The sequence below is a fragment of the Vanessa cardui genome, chromosome 26 (assembly GCF_905220365.1).
Source record: "Vanessa cardui chromosome 26, ilVanCard2.1, whole genome shotgun sequence".
In the NCBI taxonomy this organism is placed as follows: Eukaryota; Metazoa; Arthropoda; class Insecta; order Lepidoptera; family Nymphalidae; genus Vanessa; species Vanessa cardui.
Genome location: NC_061148.1, coordinates 1345883 through 1372007, shown reverse-complemented (window position 1 = coordinate 1372007; position 26125 = coordinate 1345883). Strand labels below are relative to the sequence as shown.

Below are 26125 nucleotides of genomic sequence, written 5' to 3'. Positions count from 1 at the left end.
GTAGATAATATGTCCATCACAATTAAACAAGAAATATGACCTCATAATATTAAATTGTAATCAAAAGGTTTTGTTATAGCAATACGGAACCCTAACGATATTAAAAGTAATGAGATAGACATATAAGTTTTCGACATCGTATTTGAAGTACAGATTCGTTCGTCGAAATCCGAACTCGATGGAATATTTATATTTATTACGTCCAATAATCTTTATTTATTATGTACTCACAACATATATATTAAACATACACATTATTATATGTTATGGGTGATATATTAACTGATATGTCATTTGAAGAAATATTTTTGCGATTTTAATGTATGTTACTACTGGATGACTTGGGGCGTACTACACCACGCCACTTGAATCCGGGTTGCATACACTAGTCATAATCTCATCCATCACAAATAAAGAGGTTTCTATTAACTGATGACGTTACGTTAAAACGTTAAAAGTACAAGGCATTCAAATTTACTTTACATTTTCTGACCATTGGGCTATAACGTTTTTGACCGTGAAACGGTTTCGAATAGCCCAATAATTGAAAAAGATAATATATTACACTACAAAAGTGAATGATATTACGCACTAGTTAAAATTAAGATTACAATCTTTTTACGTTAAGCTTGTGTTGGTGTTGGTTTGTATAGCTTCTATTGATCAGATTCGATCATTACATAAGTGTATCAGAAGAACTGAGCATTACAGTGCGCCTGTTATTATACGATAAAGTTACAGTGGAAACAGAATAAACAAGCAAAATATTTACAATGTAACAGCTGAATCAATTGCAGGGGAATGATCAAAATGGACTCTAAAATTGTGACATTACAGGCGAATGTTCGTCAATCAATGGACCAGGAGTGTAAGGTAATGATAATCAAATAAAAGATTTATACGCACATGGAAATTTTCATTCTTAAGAACAAATCCTTGGGTGTCACATTATAGCCGATACCGATAATATGTTTAATAGCCCAACTATTGATAAATATAAAAGACTATAAATAACATTAAAATAAAATCAAAATAAACTTTATTCAAGTGAGTTTATACAAGCACTTTTGAATCGTCATTGTACAATTAAGTGAAGCTACCACCGGTTCGGACAGTAGATTCTACCGAGAAGAACCGCCAATTACTATATAATGTATGGGATGAAAAACGTAGCTAATGCCGCATAAAACAGCTACTCTTACATCTTGTTACGTTATTCATTTCTAATTTCTTTTCAGTAAATGTTATTCTATTGAAAAAAATAAATCTACCGAATTACATGACGTAATAAACTTCTTTACCAAATTTAATTGGATTTCTTCAAGCCGTTAGAGCGCGGTTGAAGGACAAACACCAAAACAGGCATAACGTCACATTTATGACATCAAGGTGATATTCGAAATTGAACTCTATTATTTATAGACATGGCTCATATTCGTTTGGTATGCTATTTAGATATACACCTTTTATTTATGGATTTGTTCAGAATATCATGGAGTTTTATTTCAGTTGTATATTAACACGTGAAAAGTTTTTCCTAATTTTCTTTAATGTTTATTTACTGAAACATACACTGTTCTCGATATCACAAATTCTATTAATATAGTATGTTTATAACTGTTATTATCAATTATATATACTTACAGTGAGCTTAGTCACAACAGATTGTCAATTAATATTTCGTAGAAACTCTTTCGTTTATAGTTTGCTAAATTAAATCAATTTATTATATTTTTTTCTTTTTAGGATTAAGTTAGTTTCTGAAGATAATAAAGGGCAGATGGAAACACCTACGCCGGATTTCTCTTGTTAACAGATTACCCATAGTGGGAAGTGGTATGACAATTCGAGAGAGAATCAAACCTACAACCCACAACTACACTTAATTTACTATTGACGTTTAGTCACTTTATATATGACAATTGCAGTCAGTCACATTCAGAGTCAGATTATAATGTTGACCTCCTTTCCTCATAAAAACAAATTATTTGTAAAGATACGATAGCATATGACTTATACTGCCAATATGCCTGTCTTCGTACGGCTAGTTTATATGTATTGTTATATTATGACCCAATTATAATGTAGCAACAACAGCCTGTAAATTCCCACTGCTGGGCTAAAGGCCTCCTCTCCCTTTGAAGAGAAGGTTTTTGTAACATATTCCACGACGCTGTTCCAATGCGGCTTGGTGGAATACACATGTGGCAGAATTTCTATGAAATTTGTCACATGCAGGTTTCACGATGTTTTCCTTCACCGCTGTGCACGAGATGAATTATAAAGACAAATTAAGCACATGACTCAGCAGTGCCTGTCTGGGTTTGAACCCGCAATCATCGGTTAAGATGCACGCGTTCTAATCACTGGACCATCTCGACTCATATCATATTGTAGCTTATGTGCTATTCTGATATATAACCTATTAGTGTGAAATTTTATCCAAATCCGTTCAATAGTTTTTTCGTGAAATAGTAACAAACATACATACATACTTGTTCACAAACTCGCATTTATAATATTATAAGTAGGAAATGATGCATTATCATCCTTTTTTGTTACGGAATCGGTAAAAATACATTCTCATCGTAAACAGTTCGACATTCATTTATTTTTAAAAGGGGTTCGTTAATGAGACAATCTACAGAGAAAAATAAACGTTCATTCATTTCGGAATGATGAATGAGGGTACGGGAGTGATATCGTTCTTTCGCTCAGTATATTGTTTTATATAATCGTATATTTAACAACTAAGTATATATATCATTGCTTGGATATAATCTATTATTTTAAGTTTTTTGTGTGTGTGTGCGTGCGTGTGTAAGCGTCTGTGCATATTAATGTGTATGTGTGCGTTCGTACAAGCGTCCTCAACTTATGTAGTTTTTCACATAATGTAACTATCGACCAGACCTGGCTTCGCACGTGGTAAAACTAAAAGTAAATAAGTATACTAAAGAATTTGTTTATTTACGACATTACATTAGAAACTTTTAAAATTGTAAGTATTTCTTTACTATATTGTCCAGGTATTATTATTATATACAAAAGTCTTCCTCACGAATCACTCTATCTATTAAAAAAAATCCACATCAAAATCTGTTGCGTAATTTTAAAGAAATAAGTAGGTTTACATAGGGACAGACAGCGGTGAGCGACTTTATTTTATACTATGTAATTGATTATCGACGAAAATCTTTTATTGGCTCGAATAGAATGTAAAGGTGCAAATATTTAGCTTAGACGAAAGTCTTTTGTTGACCTAAATAGAAGTTTGTTGGTGCAAATTTTCAGCTAATGCAATTTACTACACAATGTTAGAACATTGTGTAGTAAATTGCATTATTAAAATAGATTTTAAAGTCGCATTTGCTAATTCAGTATTGCAACCTGTGACCTTCGTTTTAAAACCCCCCTCGGACTATCCACTGTGCCCTATATGTCATGTATATATTGTCAGGAAACTCACATATGCCGGCAGTTATACAAATATAACAGTGGAATTAAAACTTGGTAAAATAATTGATTTACATTTGTAATTAAATGGACGTGATAATGAAGCAATTTACAACATAATTAAACGTTCATTCATTGAATGATGAACGAGAGAGGTCACGAATGATACAGTTTCGTTCATTTTTATTTTAATAATTTGGTTTTATTTGAAGGGAAATATCGATACATATGATAAAATTTGTGTACATATGTAATATGTACGTATACACGGTACATATACCTAAGTAACATTTTTTTTTTACTTATTTTGTCTGTCTGTCTGTTTGTTCCGGCTAATCTCTGAAACGGCTGGACCGATTTTGGTAGAACTTTCGCTGGCAGATAGCTAATGTAATAAGGAGTAACTTAGCTACTTTTATTTTATAATTACATGTAAATACTGTCCAGTACCTCACCGTCTCATCGGATGCCTCCTACCAATGACCTAATAACAAAAAAGCTGCCTGATATAGACCTCCATGGTCGATTAGTGTGTTCACCGATTTTCATGGGTATGCCACTCCGAGGTCCCGGGTTCGATTCCCAGCCGAGTCGATATAGAAAAAGTTCATTAGTTTTCTATGTCGCCTTGGGTCTGGGTGTTTGTGGTACCGTCGTTACTTCTGATTTACCATAACACAAGTGCTTTAGCTACTTACATTGGAATCAGAGTAATGTATGTGATGTTGTCCAATATTTATTTATAGAACTAATAATTTATCGCAAAATCTGCGAAATGAAGAATAACGTTTTTGTTTAATTCAAACGCGCACGATGTCGCGGGTAATATCTAGTTCAAAATAAATGTGACCTATTTCAATCAATACGAGATAAAGTTATGTCAGTATTGCTTACGTGGGTGGTGAGATAAAACAAACGAATTTGACACAGACCAACACAGGATTGACGCGCCCTTATCTGCCTTCAAAGGGTCAGGGGTTTAACTAAATTTAAACTGTCAACTTGTAAACGTATTTGTATTTAATTTTGAAGTATCCTGATATCGATAGGGAAATTGTAAGTGCCTTTATTGATTTTTTTTTCTTAGGCTGATAAAAAAGAGATTTGGTTACATTTGTTGTATCCGTAAATAAAATAAATAAAAATTTTAACAAAAAGAAAAACCGACTTCTAACAAAACACTATTTTAAAACAAATCAATATGCACAAAAAAGTAATAAAAATAATTGCGTATTCAACATATTTTTTAGAGTCTTCCTAAGTTAAATGAAATGAAAAATATTAGACTACTTAAAAGTCGATTAACGATTATATAATGTAGTTATAGTTATTGGTATATTTGGAGCCGGTGTCAGCCGAATTGATAACCTCCTCCTTTTGGAAGTCGGTTGAAAATAAAAAAAACTAGTAAGTCGAGAAACTTTCAAATTCAAATTTCGAATTTTATGACAGATTTTGTTCTAATTTTATTTCATTCTTAACTGACGAATTCTATTCGTACTTTTTACATTTGTTTTTTTTTTCCTAATACAGTCATAGCGCCGCTATTTACCCGGCCAGTAACTGTATCTTAATTATTTATTAAATAATAACAATTTAGTAAATTGTAATCAAGCAGCTTTTTTAATTTTCAGTTAAATTCGATTAAATAAATAACGAAAGCAAAGAGTTTGTATATGTAATTTTATTTACATATACTTATACCAAACATATTAGAAGTCATTTATCTCTAAAAGTTTTAAACCTTTTCATCTATAGGGAGTGGAAACGATTTGAAGTACATATTACAAAAACACTCTTCATGAAATGTATGTTTTTAAACAACGATTTAACATACAAATGGGTCGCGTGACGTCATAATAGATCGCAGAAATGACAACCTCGGTGTCCGTAACATTACATTAATATGCGACACTCAGTATACTAAATCTCCGCTATATAGATAACTAACTGCCCACGGATTCGTGAGCTTTTGTATGTAAAAAATAAGTTATTGTAGCCTAAGTTACTCCTTATTACATCAGCTATCTGCTAGTGAGATTCCCATCAAAATCGGCCGGAAAGGACAGATAGAGAAAAAATTAACAGTGCATTTATTAAAAAGCGATTATTTTAATATTACAAGCGGATAATCAACCGCATCAAAATCGGTTTCGTAATTTTAAAGATCTAAGCATACATAGGGACAGACAGCGGTAAGCGACTTTGTTTTATACTTGTGTGTGTGTGTTGTGTTATGATGATAGCTCTGTCTATCTGTCGCTATTTCGCGATCAAACCGCTGAACCGAATTCGATGAAATTTGTTATGAAGCAAACTTGAACTCCAAAAACGGACATAAGCTACTTTTTTGACACATGACAACCAATACACTAAAACGCGAGCGAAGCCGTGAGTGACTACTAGTAAGTTATAATAACCAGTACATACATCATTAACAACAATTAATACTTCAATATAGACGAAGTCGCATATTAAACATATGCTTTATAAATTAAACACAATAAAAATAGTTATGAATTAAAACATTGTTGCAAACGAGTGTTTCGTAAATATTTATTTTGAACACAAGCCCTTAATTAAAAAATCATGAACGATTTAAAACAACAACGACAATTGTTGTAGTCAAGTGGTCGAGGCCTTAAAGGGGGGAGCTTTTAAAGTTATTACCAATGCATTCAAGTGCAAATTCGAAACAAAAGCTCGCCATTCTTTCGTAAATATGTTTTTTTTTTAAACTTTCAAGCACCTCGCCTTATATAAAACGTTTTATTATAATGAACGTTGTTTTTTAATATTTTATTTTAAATCTAGGTACACTTTCTAAGACAGAGTATATTCGTGAATATTTCTAAGTGTTTTTATTGTATAGCTTTGTGTTCTGGGACTGTTTTGAGCTTTTATAGCACTGATTTCGATCATGTGAATTTATTAAAGTATAATACGTAATGAAAGTGTTATATAATTAGTAGTACAGCTTTATGAAGGCATATCTGAGTAGATAGCTATCGGCCTGTTGACTTTCAGACAGGATATATTACATAATTATATAATTGTATTTATATACTAGCTGTACCCGCGATTTTGAATCTTGTTTGAATTTAACAAAAAAATATATTATTGTAGCCTAACTCACTCCTTATTTCATCATTTATTTGCCAGTGAAAGTCCCGTCAAAATCGGTCCAGCCGTTCCAGAGATTAGCAGGAACAAACAAAAGACAGATAAACATTGTAAAAAATGTTATTTTGGTATGTGTACCGTATATACATATGCATTGAGTAAATAAGGGCTAATTTAATATTACAAACAGACACTCCAATTTTTATATGTATAGATGACTTTTTTTTTAAATGTTAAAAACGAGTAACTACTGAGTTTCTTGCTCTATTGCGGATTGATGGATTCACATGTGGTAGAATTTAATCTAATTTCAGTGTAAGTTTACTAATATAACAAGAAAAAAATAATACATTTGGTATTTAGTTATCAGGAATTCTCTGTAGAGTTAGATGGCCATGATACTATTACTGGTACCATTGAATATATGACAGTTATTTGTAGCAAGGAACCTACCATCTTGAGTGAATTTTCTCAAAAAGTTTTTCATCCAATTTCGCTCAATTGTTCACATCTCTCCATCTCTGGCCTTCAAGTATTTCCTCAAATGTCAACGTGTTCCATTGTTAATATATAAAATTGAAATTTTAAGTGAATCAACAAACAGATTATATAGGGGAGCTCCATTCAATCATACTTAGATAAATCCCACGGAACCCTTTAGCCGGATTTTCATCAGTCATCCGCTAATTCCCGTATTAATGCACTCCACACATAAAGATGTGTGTTCTGCTAAATGATTCTGACGAAATTATATTTTTACAATTTTATCATCGATATTGTTTTAATTTCAGCTTGAAATATTTCAAACTGAAACTCGTATTGAAACTTTTATTCAATATTAATACATTAATTACTCATTAATTGCCAAATTAAACATTAAATGACCTGAGAAGAACCGGCGGAAGAAGGAACATCAATCAGCGGAACTTTTTTACGTCTTTGTTCAGAATTATAATATTAATATACATATGAATATTATGGTTTATATGTATTGTTGGAATAAACAAGCAACATCAGCGTCAAGTCACACAACTTCCTATTTTTTTTAAAAAAAAAGGCGGGAGATTCGTAGTAGACACATTGAGAATTGCAATGATAATTATTACGGTGTAATGTGATTATTGATGGTTATTTGTGTTGTAGACTAATTTTTCTATTGTGGTAGATTGATTGTTATTTTAAATTAAAGATAATTATTTTAGAGGTTAACCTACTTCCTACTTCTGGTTCTAAAAGTATGTATTATTAAATATTGAAAAAGAGTAACTACTGAGTTTCTTGTCAGTTCTTCTCGGTATGATCTGCATTTCGAATCGGTGGTAGCTTCAACACAGTTTGTTAAATGACGATTCATAAGTGCTTGTAAAAGCCTGCTTGAATCAAGTATATTTTGATTTTTAAATTAAATTTGCTATGAAACTGAGTAATGTTTTTTTTTTTAATTGTCGATCGACCTCTAATAGTCTAACTAAGCCGCGAACGAAACCTAGTCTAAAATAAAAAAAAAATAAATATTAAACAAATTATATTATTTAAATAATTACAATTCCATTCCTAACGAACGTATGTTAATTATTATTTTCTTAAATTTATGCAAAAAATACTTTAACTGTCTACGGCTACGTATAAAATAGTTAAATATGTATGTTTTTATACAATTATCGTGATTTTAATTAACTCTTAAATATGTAGAAAGAAGTGATAAGAAATTATGTTAACTATTAATATAATTACGTACAATTCTAATTGTGAGTTGTAAGCGTGGGACTTTTATTTGGATTTATTATATTAATTTTTTGTTAATGTAACTTTTATTTGAAAGGCACATAATACTTTTTTTTAACACAGCTCATACAAATTAATTTAATTTATAATCATTCCTTACATCACCATTTCACCGGCTATGAGAACTAAGATATTGTTATGGTCAATTATAAATTTGAGCCGAGATGGCCCAGTGGTTAGAACGCGTGCATCTTAACCAATGATTGCGGGTTCAAACCCAGGCCACTGAATTTTCATGTGCTTAATTTATGTTTATAATTAATCTCGTGCTCGGTAGTGAAGGAAAACATCGTGAGCAAACCTGCATGTGCCTAATTTCATCGGAATTTTGCCACATGTGCATTCCTACAACCCGCATTGAAACAGCGTGTTGGAATATATTCTAAACTCTCTCCTTAATGGAAGAGGAGGCCTTATCCCAGCAGTGGGAAATTTACAGGCTGTTACTTAACTTTTTTACTTTTAGGGTATTATTGTGAAAGCATTTGTACAATATATTCAGCATAGTATGATAGTATTTGATTGGCCGCCATATTGGATTGTTATTTGAAATATGTTATCAACAAATCTAATTCATAATTTAATATTATATATTTAGAGAAAGTATTTTGTAGTAATATCTCAACATTTAGATAGATAGAATTTCAAATACTTATATATAACTAACATTATTACCAACATTCCTGAGGATTATGATTTGTACGGTAATTATTTCTGAATTGTATATGTGTATATATATTCTACACAAAGTATAGTACGACACAACTATGATGTAGCATCGACATCGAAAATACTAGCGACCCGCCCGGCTTCGCACGGGTACTTGATACGTATCGTTATATTATGACCAAATTACATCAATAAATTGAAGCTTGTGTTATTCTGACATATAACCTATATTATATATCAAATTTCACCCAAATCCGTTAAGTAGTTTTATCGTGAAAGAGTAACAAACAACTGGATACGAGTAGCCCAAGAACGATCACAGTAGCGTGCAATTGGAGAGGCCTATGTCCAGCAGTGGACGAACATGGGGTGTTTATTGATTGATTGATAACAAACATACATACATTCATCTTCAAATTTCGCATTTATAGTATTAGTTGTCTAAAGACTTACCACAAACAATGGCGGCGGCAAATCCTAATTTTGAACACATTTTCGTTAACTTCACAGCACATAGCGTTTTAACTTGTAACCTGTCAGGATCACCTCAACATATTCGTCACTAAGCTGTCAATATCACTAAACTGTTAAAATAATCTTTGGTTATAATACACTATCACAAATTCACTGAGTTCAACGCATCTTACGACTTGCGTTCACTGGTTTATCTGAAAAGAAAAAACAACAAATTATAATAAATGAATATTCCACAACATCACATACATTACTCTGATCCCAATGTAAGTAGCTAATGCACTTGTGTTGTGGAAAGTCAGACGTAACGACCACAGACACCCAGACCCAAGACAACGTAGAAAACTCAAACTTTTTCTACATCCACTCGGCTGGGAATCGAACCCAGGACTTTGGAGTGGCGTACCCTTATACGTTATTCGACCACGGAGGTCGTCAATATGTAACATATTTTTTTTAATTTATAATCTTACAATATTATGTTATAATAAAAATATTAACAATCTGAAGAAAATCAATTTAAAAGCATAAAAGATTTGGGCATAGCATGGCGTGTCGTGACGGCGGGCTATAAAATTTAAGGCTATATCGATTTTATAGTCAAATCGTAAAGTATTAAATCTTATTTTTCGATCTTGGACACAATCGTAAAATATTTACCGCTTTAACGAATTAATTTTTTTAATATATATTTGAGAGATTCCATTCATTGAAACATGTCATTCTGTACATAGATTATTACTAACTAGCGATCCGCCCGTCTCCACTCGGGTCCACAGATATGACACAACCGTAGAAAGTTCTAAAATGATCGTTTCGTAAATTCAAATCGTTTTTAAAAAAATACATTGGTAAAAAAAGCATATTATTCGATACAAGATTTTATAGATGATAAAATTACGTGGAGTTAATACCTGTTGACTTCCAAGCAGGATATATTAATTGACGATTTAAAAGTGCTTGTAAAAGCCCACTTGAATAAAATTTATTTTGATTTTGATTTTTAAACCGGCATTCAACAATATTGAAGACTTCTGTTTGGTAATAGAACAGTACAAAAGTCTTATGAGTGGGTGGTAGCTATCCAGATTTGTGCAAAACCTACCACCAAGTCATCATAATATAATTTCATTACAAAATGTAAACATGAATTGTAAAATAATTAATTACAGGCGCAAGATAGATGACAAACTTGGGTCCAATGTTGGTACGTTAATTACCAATGTTTAACGCAGGGTCTTAAGTCATATTCATAATCCAAATGACAAAGCTTGGGTCCATTGTTGACAGAGTATTATCAAGTTTATGACCTTCTAACACGAGGGTTCCTTAAGTCGTATCCATATTTTTATTATGTGCATAGCGAGTTACCACAAAGTAATTAAGTAACACATATGTATCCCACTGTTGGGCTAAAGCGTCTCCCTTTTGAGAACAAGGTTTGGAACTAATTCCATCGCGTTGATTCAATACAGGTTGATGAATACACTTACAGGAGCATTTTATTGAAATTGGATTTATGCAGGTTTCCTTACGTTTCTTTAACGAACATAAGATGAAAGGATAGAAAAAGCATTTCTGTGCTTGCCTGGGTTTGAAAGTTCCACGTGTAATAACCACTGGGCCATATCTGCTTAATTAATTGAAAGCTTAGTTTAACACATTGTATACTTGATTAATATTTTTAATAGATTTATGTTAATTTCGTTCCAATTGTCTCTGCATTTAATCATGGTCAAGAAATATTGAATGAACTGACGTCAGTAGCGAGACCCACTCGAATCATTAAGTGTTTCTCAAAAAAAACTTGAATCAACTTGCGACACAGCTCTTTGGCCTACGCGTAGCCTAGTTAAGATTCAAGTTTGGCGTAAGCGAGAACAAAATATATATTATCTATAACTTCTCTGTAAATAATATGTTAAGGATTTTAATTAAAAAAAAAATCATACATTTATATATACCTATATATCATAATGTTATTTCAATATGACAATTTATAAAAAATTAAAACGACTTTATAAATTAGAAACAGCTGAACTAGAAACAATAATAAATCTACGAAACTACTAGACTGATTTTAATGAAACTTATACTGTTATCAAGATCTTTTAAATTTAACACAAGATTTTATAAAGGTTTACATCAATATACAAAGTAATTCAAGATTTATTTGTATAATAAACACATGTAATAGAGAATAGCCGAAATTTCCACAACAAAAACAATTTTTTTTTTATTTTCTTATGTTGTTCCTTGAATGTAAAACTATGATAAAAATAGTAATACATATCATACATACATAAATAAATACGAGTACAAATAACGCGATTTAAATGCATATATATGTATATTAAAACGCGTTATTTATAAAACTTGTACCATACAAAGATGTAGGTGGGTATAACATTTGAGAGGCAATTATTTTGTCTCTGCCTCTGTCTGTGCATTTATTTAAGGTTTTGTGGTGAAATTTCGTTGTTTTTAAACGTGTATGTGCAATATATTAGATTCACCCACTTGTGCTTGTTAAACTTAAAACCTTTTTTTTACAACCTCCTTGGTGATGTAGATACGAAATTATACTTTTTTAAATTTCGAATAGAAGAATATTTCAATCTTATGGCATTATGTAATTGTTATAAGATTCCAGAATATTCTAGATTTTTTTTTTCAAATATTTACATACCATAATGTGCTGTGTTATGTGTTGTAATGAATTACTCTTTACATAGATTCTAAACATTCAATTTAATTAAAACGTGTTTCCTTTTAAAAGATCATTGAAATAAAGATTTATTTTATTATTTTTCAATACATTCAAATTAGTTAGGAACGATTTCTTCCCTGTCTTCAAATGACATTTTATTTTGACAGCCTCCTTCTCAATTTCGCTTACAATTAGTACAAATGAAATTAATAATTCGGACAGTCTTCAATCACAGCATTTCAATGATTAATTGGTAAGCAAAGCAACTTTACGAAACAATATTTTTATTTTATGACAGACTAGAAAAGTCTGTAAATTTCCCACTGCTGGGCTAAGGCCTCTTGAGGAAAGTTTTTTGGAAGCACGTGAATATTCACTGGTGTATATCTGGGTTTGAACCCACAATCTGTTAAGATGCACGCGTTCTAACCACTGGGCCATCATAAACCGCTATAAATGCTATTATTTCTATTATGTGGATTATCTTTGTTAATTCATACGTGAAAGTAATGACGTATCAAACAGGGTTTCGTATCAATCGTAATTAAAATTTGAAATTCGAAGATCTCAATAATTTTCGAACGTAATTAAGGATCGGACGAGTTATTTGATGCCTCGTGTCCGTTACAAGCGATTTTATTAATAACTCCTTTTGTAATAATGAACAGTATTGCCTGATGATTACGTGTTGTTATGACGTTCTTTATAAACATTAGTTTTCATAGAAACTGTCAGTAAAATATACTCTATTCATGGAGTAATTTAATTATTTTCTGGAATATATTACACGTTTAATTGCAATCGACATGATAATCAACAAATACTGTTCAATCAACGACTAATTACACGCTAATTGATCTAGATTAAAATTTTGTCTGTCTGTATGTTTTGATAAAAGCCTTTTTACGCCCTTTTTGTTCGCTGGAAAAACGCTTTACACGCTTCGCACACATGATGGAAAGTGGGGGGGGGGGGCATTCCCCGTTATCCTGGCGGCCTAGTGCGCCCATGTCCACAGGGTTTACCCACTAAAAAACCAGCGGTACCCTCTCCGTCTTTGAGCGCCACGGGATCGCTTACGCATACTACCGTGACAGCCTTTTTATGCCTGACGCCAAAAAAGCTAGAAATATATTTCTAGCATATTATAGACATTTAACAAAACCATTTAATTAAATATACAAATTATAAATCACGTATTTTAATAACACGTATTATTTAAAACTTATAAGCAACATAAAAATAAGTATAAATTTTACAGCTATGCAATTAAAAAGTATTAAAAAATGTACAATAATATTATTATCTGGCAACATTTAACGATCGGAAACTCAATATTGTGATGGACTTAGAACACGGACGGACATTTTATGTGTTAATAAAACTATAATACGTTTTAAGTGTCAAATGTTTTATTTAATTTATTACTAGAGTTATTGTGAAGTCACCGTTTAAGCGCGACTACCATGTTACAAATATTACAATTATATCTCTGTCAATTTTAAAAATAAAGCTGATCACTTGGTGGTAGGGCTTTGTGCAGGCCCGTCTGGGTAAGTACCCACTCATCAGTTATTCTACCGCCAAATAACAGTACTCAGTATTGTGTACCGGTTTGAAGGGTGAGTGAGCCAGTGTAACAGGTACAAGGGACATAACATCTTAGTTCCCGAGGTTGGTGGCACATTGACGATGTAAGGAATGTGCAGGCGAGGCGGTAGAATAACTGATGAGTGGGTGGTACCTTCCCAGACGGGCTTGCACAAAGCCCTACCACCAAGTACGTTATGTAAGTTACGGTGTTTTATTTACTGTCCTATTGTTTTATCAGATTGAGGGAATACATACTGAAACTGTGTGATAGTTAGTACGACATCATAGTAAAAAAAAAACATAGTATCTGTCTATTGATGACAGTATTGTCTCAGAGATAATCCATGGAGTTTATAGTGGTTTTTAAGACGTTGGCTGTGGCGTCTTTATTTTACTTTTTCCTTTCCTATGGTACGGGGTGTTTAAGACCTCGTATGTTAACTGTCATAATATCGATACGAGGTTTATTAGACCTCGTAACTGTTATTGTAAAGCAACGACCGCGAATACGAAATGACTGGCATCTGGGTGTACTTAAAACGAGCATATCTATGGGTGATGATGTTCTGACGAAAGTACCCGTTCTTTAAAAAAAAATATGTCTAATGCACATTAGTATCTCCCAAGACAACATACAAGTACATATATACAACATATAAAACCACATTTCGCAATAAAATACCACATGGCGCCGTGGGAAGCGTCTCACATGGTCGGCGAATGTTGATGTTTAATTATTTTTTTTATTTTTTTCATTTCAATGTCGTTCGCTGACCGGCCGGTAATTTTTTCAAGAAAATTATTATTGCTTAAATATTTTCATTGTCCTTGAAGGTTGACATGAAAGAGGTTTTATATTATCTTTATCGAGTTCCATTAGTATCTGTGATTTAACAAGAATACTGGTTTTTTTGAGGTCTAAGGTTGAGTGATTTTCTGATCTGTGTATATAACATTACAAAGTTGAAGAGTTTGTTAACTTGGTTGTACGCGCTAATCTCAGGATACTACTGGTTCGATTTGAAAGATAATTTCAGTGTTAGATAGTCTGTTTATCAGAGAAGGCAATAGGCTTTATATCATCATGCTACGAACAATAGGTATCAATAAGTATTGCAAAATAGGGAAAATTAATATCTTAAAAGAGATTACGTTATATACGTTGTGTAAATGGCTCAAGCTTCTAAATCGTGTGTGTCAGAATTTGTAACAGAGGTGAGCAAAGTCGAAACAAGTAGCTAGTATATCATACACAATTACAATCAGGTTACGAATTGCTCTTATGATAGAATTTAGAAGAATAATATGCTACCTCAATAAGATTATTCTTACATGTGTGACAATTTTTTTATAACCTAAAGATACTTTTTAAAACCTATTTTTAATTTGACAATCAATTAGTATTAAATTGATTTACTTTAGATAGACTTAATGACTGACATTTCTCTTAAAAAAAAAAACTAGAAAATAATTTGAAAAAGTGAATACAAAATAACAAAATTAAATGTTACGATAAACTATTAAAATAGTTAGAAGTTACTTGATGCAAGTATCAACATTTTTGAACACTATAATGATTTTAAAAAAGTACCCCGATACTGTTTACATGTATTATCTGTGAGTAAAGATATACGTCATGAAAACAGCACACATGTGGGCAACGCGGGAGTCTGCGCTGGGGAGATTACTTTTATCTCTTAGCGTTCAGTATTGGCACAATTGTTTTAATTATAACTTCACATTCGATACTTACATACAGAAATGTATGTTGGTATATCTTGTTTGTGGAACAGGGGGACAATAATTTAATAAAGTATTGTTAAAACCCTGACAAATAGAAGAGTTCCCAAAAAAGTCAATAAAATTCATTAAAACAAATATCAATGGACATTTTTATTAGTGTCTTTGTAATTTACTAGGGTTTTGCATTTCCTGCGCATAGACGAAGAGTAAATTAATGCTACAAAGTATGTAATAAAGCTGAGATGGCCCAGTGGTTAGAACGCGTGCATCTTAACCGATGATTTTTGGCTCAAAATCGGGCAAGCACCACTATATATTATGTTCTTAATTTGTGTTTATAATTCATCTCGTGCTCGGCGGTAAAGGAATACATCGTGAGGAAACCTGCATGTGTCTAATTTCATCGAAATTCTGCCACATATGCATTCCACCAACCCGCATCAAATTTATTTATAAATATTGAATAAATAAATTTGATATTTTTATTTTATTTTTTATTTTATGGAATAGGTTGGCAGACGAGCTTATGGGCCACCTGATGGTAAGTGGTCACCATTACCCATAGGCAATGACGCCAACAACCTTGGGAACTAATATGTTATGCCCCTTGTGCCTGTAGTTACACTGGCTCACTCACCCTTCAAACCGGAACACAACAATATTGCGTACTGTTGTTCAGCGGTAGAATATCTGATGAGTGAGTGGTACCTACCCAGGCGGGCTTACACAAAGACCTACCACCAAGTTGTTGACTTTGAATGAAGCATAGTTTAAACCCTGATAAATAGGAAAGTTTTCAATACAGTCAATAAAATTGATTAAAACAGCTAACATAAATTTAATAATGATTAAACTATTTTACCTTCAAATTATAGATTAGTTAACACTAAAAAAATATATAATTATATCTTGCATTATATTTGTATAAACGTACGAAATTATAAAAAAAAACAATATGGCGGCGTAGATTTTGTATTTTTAATACCTAACGAATTAGTTTTGGTTTTGGCTTAAATTGTTCTGTGACGATAAACAGATATCGTTGTCGAAAATTTATGTAATCTTGAAATGTTAAACGTTTTCACGTGGACACGATACTATCTTGATCGTAAAAAATGCCCCTCGACCCAGTATTTGCTCTTTTAGAACATAAAACGTGAGCAAACATTATTGGCGCCAACGAGTACGGCGAAACCCGTAGTTGACATTAAACAAATGCCTTGGAGTCGCGTTGTAAATGACAGATAATTGTTATTTTTTTTATACGTTTAAAAAAGGCAAAGGCGTTTTATTTTTCAGCCTAATATTAATAATTTTAATTCAAAGTTGTTTTTAATATGTTCAAATCACAATATGACAAAATGTCAAATAGATTACACGTGCCATATATATCATAGATATATTATAACATTACGGATTTTCGGAAAAATGATGTTTTGTGCAAGTTTTGAGAACTAAAAATAAATTGAAATATAATAAACAAATATATATTATTCAAGTTAGGAGTGCAAAATATAGCAGAGATCTTATCAAACCGCTTAAAACTCGTAAAAAAAATGTTTTATATTCTTTTTTTCTTAATTGGAATAGATAGTAGTCCGACGTAAGTCCGAATGTCCGATTATAAAAAGCAAATAAATATATCCGATATTTAAAAATAGAATGCTTTAACGTTAAAAAAATACCTTTTGTAATTATCTGTCCAAAAACAAATTGTCACTTTTATAACATAACAAATTTTCGAAATACCCAAATTTTATTTAGTGTTATAAATAATATCGAGTAACAATAGTAATACAATCTATTATCATCTGGTTTGGACCAACGCATGCGCACGTGCGACGTTACGACGACATGTGGCCTGTTTTTTTTTTTTTTTAAGGAAATAATTTATTACTAGTCCTGTCCACATCTAGTTATGTCTTAAAATGAACGCAACATTTGGCAACCATTTTAATTGACATAATATATTTTTTATTTCAAATTTTGGAACAGAGTTTCTTGACAGTTCTCAGTATTTAAATTCCGAACTTCACATTTAATACAGTTTAAAATGAAGATTCACAGTTATTTAAACAAACCCTACTTGAATGAAGCGTGCGTTAATTTAGAATATAGAATTCAGTATTGTTTTTTTTTATTTCAGAAATTCTTTTTTTTTTATTCTTATAAAAAAGCACATATCTGCAACACTAAGTCTAGAGAATAAAAAGTGCATAGGCGAAATAGAAGTAAATCAAAGATCAAGGTTTGAAGCCCTACAAGCATCGCCATTTTTTGTATGATGCTTTTGTGTTTGTGTTTTTTGTATTACCTTGGGTGTGTTGAAATACTAACCAACGCATACTATAGCAGATTAGTAAATTAAGCTATAATTACCGCCAATGATTACGTTACTTGAATTTAATAGTAATGATAAAACGCAATAACTTTTTATCGGATGAGAATTGAACCCACTATCACGGGATTTTATATGATATTAAGCCACAAGACCAACGATGCATTTTATTAGAATCTAATACATGAATATTTATCTGTTTGTACAATAACTAGCGCTTTGTCCTGGATGGCACGGGTGGACTGAAGTATTTTTATAATTTTTGCTTTTTCCGACATGTCCAACACGTCTAGAGAAAAGAGATAAAAAGTGCATAAGTGAAATAGAAGTAAATCAAAGATCAGGGTTTGAAGACCTACAAGCACCGCCATTTTTTGTATAAACATTAAAACGTATAACAATCGTTGTTCTATTTCAACTTATTCACACAAAAACCGTAATAAATGATATACCAAAACCTTCATTATGAATCCGTCTGTCTAATAGTGAAAACCGCATGAAAATCCACTCAGTAATTTTGAAGTTTAACGCGAACATAGGCACTTTGTTTTATAATATGTAGTGATTGTGATAATATCATCAATTTGATTATTATTAACAGGAAATTAAGAGTAAATATAAATTCCACACGAGAAGCGTCATTAAGAATAACTAATGTTTACATTAATTAGTAGATACAATAAATAACATGGATCACTTCCGATGCAAGACTTTCACCGTCCAAATGGCCCAATATAAAAACTAGAAACCATATTAAAAACCGCATTAAATCCGTAATAATATCGTGGGAAACCGAGGTGTATACTTGTTTGCAAGATTAAAAACAACAAGACGTAAACCGCTTTAAACCGGTTCGAACCTGCAGGATGCCAGCATCCGTTGTGTACTTCACTCAAGTATAGATTACAATTTCGACTAGATATCTTATTATGTTTTAATTCTCAAAACAACATTGTAATCGATTAATTTTGTAAATTATTACAAAAAACTTTTACGAAACTTCTTCTATGTGTATATATATTTTTTTATCTGTACTAATATTATAAATGCAAAAATCGCTGTGTGAGTTTACAAATCAAATCAAATCAAAATAAACTTTACTCAAGTTGGCTTTTACAAGCACTTTTGAATCGTCATTTTACAATTAAGTGAAGCTACCACCGGTTCGGAAAGTAGATTCTACCGAGAAGAACTGACAAGAAACTCAGTAGTTACTAATTTTTTACATACCCACATACCCCCCCTCAATACTATTATTTCATCAAATTCGGTTCAGCGGTTTGGTTGTGAAAGAGCGACAGACAAAGTTACTTTCAAATTTATAATATTAATATAGACAATATAGATTAGGTAGGTAGCCTATCAGTGTTTTCGTAACATGCGCCATGGCTTTCATTAAATTATTCACAGATAAAATTAATGATGTAAAGAGATATGTCCATATTTTTGACATAAAACATATTTACTGATTACGATACGCCCCCCATTTTCAATGATATCAGTATTACAATAAAACAAGAAATCAATATGGCTTATAATGGTAATGGAAAATTGACGACCTCCGTGGTCGATTAGTGTGTTTACCGGTTTTTATGGTTACGCCACTCCGAGGTCCTGGATTCCCGGCCGAGTCAATGCAGAAAATACATTAGTTTTCTATGTTGTCTGGGTGTGTGTGTTTGTGGTACCGTCATTATTTCTGATTTTCAACACAAGTGCTTTAGCTACTTGGGATATTGGGATCAGAGTAATGTATGTGATGTTGTCCAATATTTAAAAATAAATAAATAAACAAAATAAAATTTTTGTTTGGAATCCGAAAAAGATAGATATAATCTATCTTTTCACACGGTTTCAATGCTGATACTAAATACACTGCAGAATATCTTATGGTTACAGATTTTTAGTCATTCTTTACTATATTGTGCATATATTATACATATAACCTTCCTCTTCAATCAATCTATCTATTAAAAAAACCGCTTCAAATATATCTGAGTTTCTTGCCGGTTCTTCTCGGTAGAATCTACTTTCCGAACCGGGGGCAGCTTCACTTGGTTGTAAAATAACGATTCAAAAGTGCTTGTAAAAGCCTACTTGAATAAAGTTTATTATGATTTGATTTGATTTGATTCGTGAGGTATAAGAAACACTGATAATTTTAGATGTTTCTAATGTGACTACATAAATAAAAAAAATCTGTAGTACATTTAGTATCAGCATTGCATCGGTATTTAGCCGGGACGGTTCAATATTAATTAATAACATGCTTGTTAGAAGTTATAGCATTCATAAGATCTTACATTAATTTTAACTGCCTATTAACCTTTTTTAAAGCATTTAAAATAGTTTTGACATTTAAAAAATGACTCAATTCTAAACTAATTTTAACGCACACATTCATCCAAATGCCTTAATATCCGGTGACAAATTTTAAGATACACGTCAATGAACAGAGTGAGAAACCATCGTCAGTTTTCAAATTAATTCCTTTATCAAGTCTTAAACTCTTAGTACCTTTTGAATCTAAACATCAAATAATTGCAACGCAATATGTCATTCTAGATAAAGTAATGCAGATTATCACTCATAGTGAGCACACGAAAATAGATCTTAAGGCGACGATGTTTTCTTACACCGACTTTACGATAAATAGTTTGTGGGGCTCTTAATCCCTTTTTCGATTATTCATTACAAATTTGTTCTTTAATATAATCCTTACTTAACTCACGCGAAACCAGTATCGTTAAGTAGTGTATTGTACGTTAAATAAATTACATTAATGATTGTATTCAAAGTTATTTAAAGACATATTCTCATGATATTACGTCATTTTATTTTTCAACTGTAACCAGTTTTCGTTTGTAATAATTAGGATATATTTAAGTATGTTTGATTTTATTAAAAATCCTTTAATAAATACAATTTTATAAATGAAATCAAATTACATTTTAATAATAAATATATTTTATATATATTAATATATTCGCTAATCGCACTTACAACTTATCACAACGTTGTTTCATCAAAATCAATACAACACAACAAAAACATCCAATAAGGTAAATCGCCTTCAAATGAACTAAAACCTCCTTGAAGGTTCATTTAGATTTTGGACCGTTAGGAAAATAAAAATTTACTTGTATGATGCGTTATGTTATATTATTACTACACAGTGAAGTTGTTCGCAAAACCGCCAATGAAGTGTTAAGCTGTTCTAAAGAGACAACTTCACACCTTTAAGGAGCATTAAATGTATCATAATAATAATTATGTATGTTATTTTAGTGAGTTGCGTATTAATATTTGATTGTAATTAATTATTTGTGTTCATTAAAAAAATGTTTTTAATTACGACAAAGAAGTTTTACTTCTCACGCGCTTACGTAATTACGCGATCGTTTTTTGCACATAGTATTTTGCATATGATAACGTACTACAAACTACAGGGATATAATACGATCTAGCTAGTTTTTGCTAGCTGTAGCCGCGACCTTGTACGCCTTTGAATATAACAAAAAAAAATTGTAGCCTAAGTTACTCCCTATTATATCAGTTATCTGCCGTTGAAAGTCCCGTCAAAATCGGTCCAGCCATTCCTGAGATTAGGCGGAACAAACAGACAGACCGACAAAAATTGTAAAAAAATGACATTTTGGTGTATGTACCGTGTATAATTACATATGCATTGAGTAAAATGGGGCTATTTTAATATTACAAACAGACACTCCAATTTTATTATATGTATAGATATTTATACGCATTGATAATAAATGTTATATTGGTATAGACGGAACCACAGGCCGCTAGTTGGGGAACTTTCATGCACTTCACCACGTAAAGCTTCATTCATTCCGGCGTTCGTAAGGCTTCAATCACTGCTGTTCTTTCGATAAAATACAAATCTTAGCTTATTCATAGAAATATGCAACATTGCATTTGCAGCATTGCATTGATTAATTAGTCGCTTGACGCTGTCTGTCCCTATGTAAGCTTAGAATTTTAAAATTACGCAACGGATTTTGATGCGGTTTTTTCAATAAATATATTGATTCAAGGGGAAGGTTTATATGTACATATTACATAACAAGTACATAATGCACAATTCTAAAGTAATGTCGTAAATAAACACTTTTTTTAGGAAGATTTATGTATATAATACATGGACAATATATTTAAAGATCAAGAAAAAAACTGTAGTATTTTATTATACAATATAGCATTACACCCATACAAAGCTGGGGCGAGCCGTTAGAAAGATATAAAAAACAAACAGACACACAGAAATCTTATTGTTAGTAAAGTAAATAGCATGTTACTACTAGTTATATTGTAAAGAGGCTTTCCATTGGTGATAGAATTGTCAAAACCGGATCAATAGCTTGCATTTATTGTTTACAAATAAAAAAATAAAAACACCATACTATTTTGGAAGCAATGATGTATAAATATTCGCGAGCCGAATCTATTCACTGAAAGTGCTAATGTTTTGTATAAAGCTTTATATTTTTTCATGCATTTATTTAAATAACTGATATCTCTATTATTTATTTGAATTGTAAAGTTTGAAACGCAACACATACACATTATATTAATAAAGTATGAACATTGTAAATATCCCACACCTGGGCTAAGGCTTTTGGACATGTCACCGTAAGATTACAAAATTCGTTAGATTACAATTTGACGAGGCAGATTGTAAACTGTCGATATATTGTGAACTGTGGAATATGATTGCATTTTAACGTATTATTTTTCGCTATATTGTAATCTCATCAGATAGTTATCTTAGTTTGATCTCATACCTTGTAAGTAATATGTTTAAGATTCTTTTTTTTAAATTTTATAATTAGCTTTTATGTTTTGTTTTCGTTATTTCTTTAGTGTTAAATTTATTATATAATTTAGTTTAAAACATGATTTTATATTTTACATAGGTTATTCTGGTTATTTTTGAACATCAATTGTTGTTTTCAACGTAGACGTATAACCTCAAATGTATTCATATAAAATATATATTTTTAAGTGTTTAGTGATAAGTCAATGGTATAACTTTTTACAATAAATAAATAAGATATTGTCGATAGGCTTACAAAAGCTGAATTGATTATATCAAATCAATCAAAACTAATTTTGTAATCTAACGGTGACAGATATACTATACATATAATAGAATTTCATTGGATTTAGATAATTACACTTTTCTTCATAGTATTTTCTTTTCGAACACGAGATGACATATAAAATCATCATGCAAATTAAATGCATTCCTGACTCATTGAACTACTGGACTATCAAGGCTATCTCTAATATAAAATAATTGATATTTTATTTCATATTTATTTTAAATAATATTGTATCATTATAATTTAAAGCACATTGATCGTCTATTTGTTTAAAATATACGTATTTAGATGCATGTGTTAACGTATCTGTTGTCATGTTTGATGTCATAGCAAGCAATTTTATATCAAAGCGATTTCATAAGAATTCACTTCATATTTCACACGTGAAAAAATGAGAACCGATTTATGTATACATCATTTTTATATTTGGAGCCGATATGAGGTAACAAACATAAAAAAATACTGACGAATTGATAACCTCCTCCTTTTTGAAGTCGATTGAAAAGTATAATCATATGATTAGCAAAAGAGATATATTCAAACATTCTGCATTATACTTACCTATCGAATTAAAAATTAAAAACTAGCAGTGATTGCGAAAACCTGAGAAGTACCGCGAAATCATCTTCAAGGCGATTTTTTTGAAACATAACGGTGTCAATAAACGGCATCTAACTAGAACTATTATCAAGCAAAGTTAATCACTGTTTTGATTAACTTATGTCATCATATGTAAGACATAAACAATTCAAATGTCAAAAGAAATACCGTTTTATGCTACTGTCCCACAATTACGTTCCTTGACGAAACATAACCAAAATCATATTAATGTTTTCATATATTAGTTGAGAATGTGTAATAACTTATCTTGTGTGACTGAGTCTTTAACTTAGAATATACTATCTGTGCTCGCGACATTGTACGCGTCTGAATGTATTATTATATATAGACTAAGTTACTCCTTATTGTACAGATATCTGTCAGTGAAAGTCCCGTCAAAATCATCAGAGATCAGCCGGAAGAAACAGACTGAAAATTGTAAAAAATGTTTTTTGGTTTGTGTACCGTGTAGACATATGCATTGAGTAAAAAAGGGCTATTTATATATTACAAACAGACATTACAATTTTATTATAATTATAGATTCTCAATAGATATCAGTAACTATATAATCAAAGACTAAACAATATCGATCGGTGTTGTGTTCCGATTCAGATTGAGTAAGCCAGTGTTTAACAAGACATGACATCGTGAAACTATACTTACTGACAGTTTTAGGAATATATTGATATTAACAAATATGTATGAAAATTAAAATGACAGTTTAACAAGAGAAGATATGGCGCTTATACTCTTACGCTTCTCATTAGGTTAGCTAGACGCGGACACATCCAGACTCCTCGTTTCCACGATGTCTTCACAGTTCACGAGACGAATTATGAACACAAATTGGATTTTAACTCATCATATTCCATTGGAATTAATTCCACTGAACCACTTTTAAACACATACACAATAACACTTATTCCATTCAATACATGTATAATAATCAAATCCTAAATATAACTTATTTCATTTCCAAATATTTATAAATTGCTAACGAAACATTAAACTTCTATCAATTCAAAATGGAGATGTAGGAACCGTTAAGATACTCGAATGTCATTTTTTATATGGATTATAGCTGATAAATTAATTATTTAAATAAAATTAGAATTCGTACAACGAAAATATCAACACAAGCTACGCCATTTTATCACCTAACTATGCATTTAATTTTAAAACTACCTACATTATAAAATGTTTAAATTATATCAACAAATGAAAACTTTACAATGTTTGTACGATGACACAAAAATAAATGAGATTTTTAAAAACAGTTTTATAGAATTGTTGTGAAATTATTTATGTACCAGTAGGTATAATAATATCAATCGTTTTACCTTAGAAGCCTTTTTGTATTTTAATATGCCTTTTTGCCAGTATGGTTTTTTTATTTTTAAATGACGAATATGTTCCAATTTCAAAACACAAAAATCTTTCTTTTCTATCTAAAACGATAATTATATGTTTTGAAAATTCTAATTTTAATTTTTAATTCATTAATAATTAATATAATATGTAAATACAATTTTACATTGACTCATTACGGTTTTAATCTTATTCAAGTATTATATTATTTATTAATCAGAATATACCTAATCTATGCCCAAATCATTAAAAAAAAACTTAAATCGAAATTCGAATATTAACGACAACATACCGGCGACATTTAACGCTGATATAAAATTAATATTTATAACGTCCACAGATTAATTATAACAGGTTAAAGAACTCAAAAACATGTCGGCTAACATATATATATGAGAAAAAAAAAATACTGCTCTCACGGCGAACCGGCGTCGTCCAGAAAAACCGGTCACAAGTCGTCCATTGATAAATTTTCACACACAATAACACTATAACACTGTAATCCTAAAAGAATCGAACGCGCGTTTGATACTTTTGATTGTTGAGCCACAGGTGTCGGCTTCGCGGCGTATCACACGTCCGAACGCGACGGCGGCTCGGAGCTGAGTGCTCTGTGTAGGGGTGGGGTGGGGTAGCGGGGCACGGGGGGATGGGGGTTGATCAGTAAAGCCCGGGGAGCCTGCGTATCTCATTCGCGTAGCGTCTTGCGTGCGTTGTAACGTGTTTGGCTTCTGTTGCGTTCGATTTTCGAATTCGATTTTAATTGTAGCCGATGACGCGACATCCTGCTTATACGACGCTAAGGCTTTTTTTTTAAAGAGTATATATTAATGAATGAATCTTGATACTCGTCGACATGCTCATATCATTATAGATTTTATTATGCCAATATTATCTTTTATCATCGTTTAACTTGTTTATGAATTTCTTAATTTTTGTAACATCTATTTTTAGACTAATGTATGGTGTAATATTTTACATTATTAATTAATATACACTTCAGTATTAAAGTGTAATGTTTAAAAATATGTTCAAATAATAACATCTAGGGGATCGTTTAAATTATTTTATCATTCAATGCAATTTTAAAGCGCCACTATACCGTCATACAAAAGAATTTAAGCATATGTTATTAGT

At 31.3% G+C, this 26125-nt stretch overlaps 1 protein-coding gene across 1 annotated transcript in view; it reads right to left on the bottom strand.

Annotated features, from left to right (window-relative positions):
- The window catches only part of LOC124540851 (nephrin), a 265139-nt gene extending 239560 nt beyond the window's left edge, over positions 1–25579 (bottom strand). The window contains exons 1-2 of the mRNA XM_047118615.1: positions 25399–25579; positions 9487–9701 (exon numbers count right to left, since the gene is read on the bottom strand). Of these exons, the coding sequence (XP_046974571.1) occupies positions 9487–9526 (40 nt within the window). The 5' untranslated portion in view covers positions 9527–9701; positions 25399–25579. The remainder of the gene's footprint in view (positions 1–9486; positions 9702–25398) is intronic.
- Between the last annotated feature and the right edge of the window lie 546 nt (positions 25580–26125).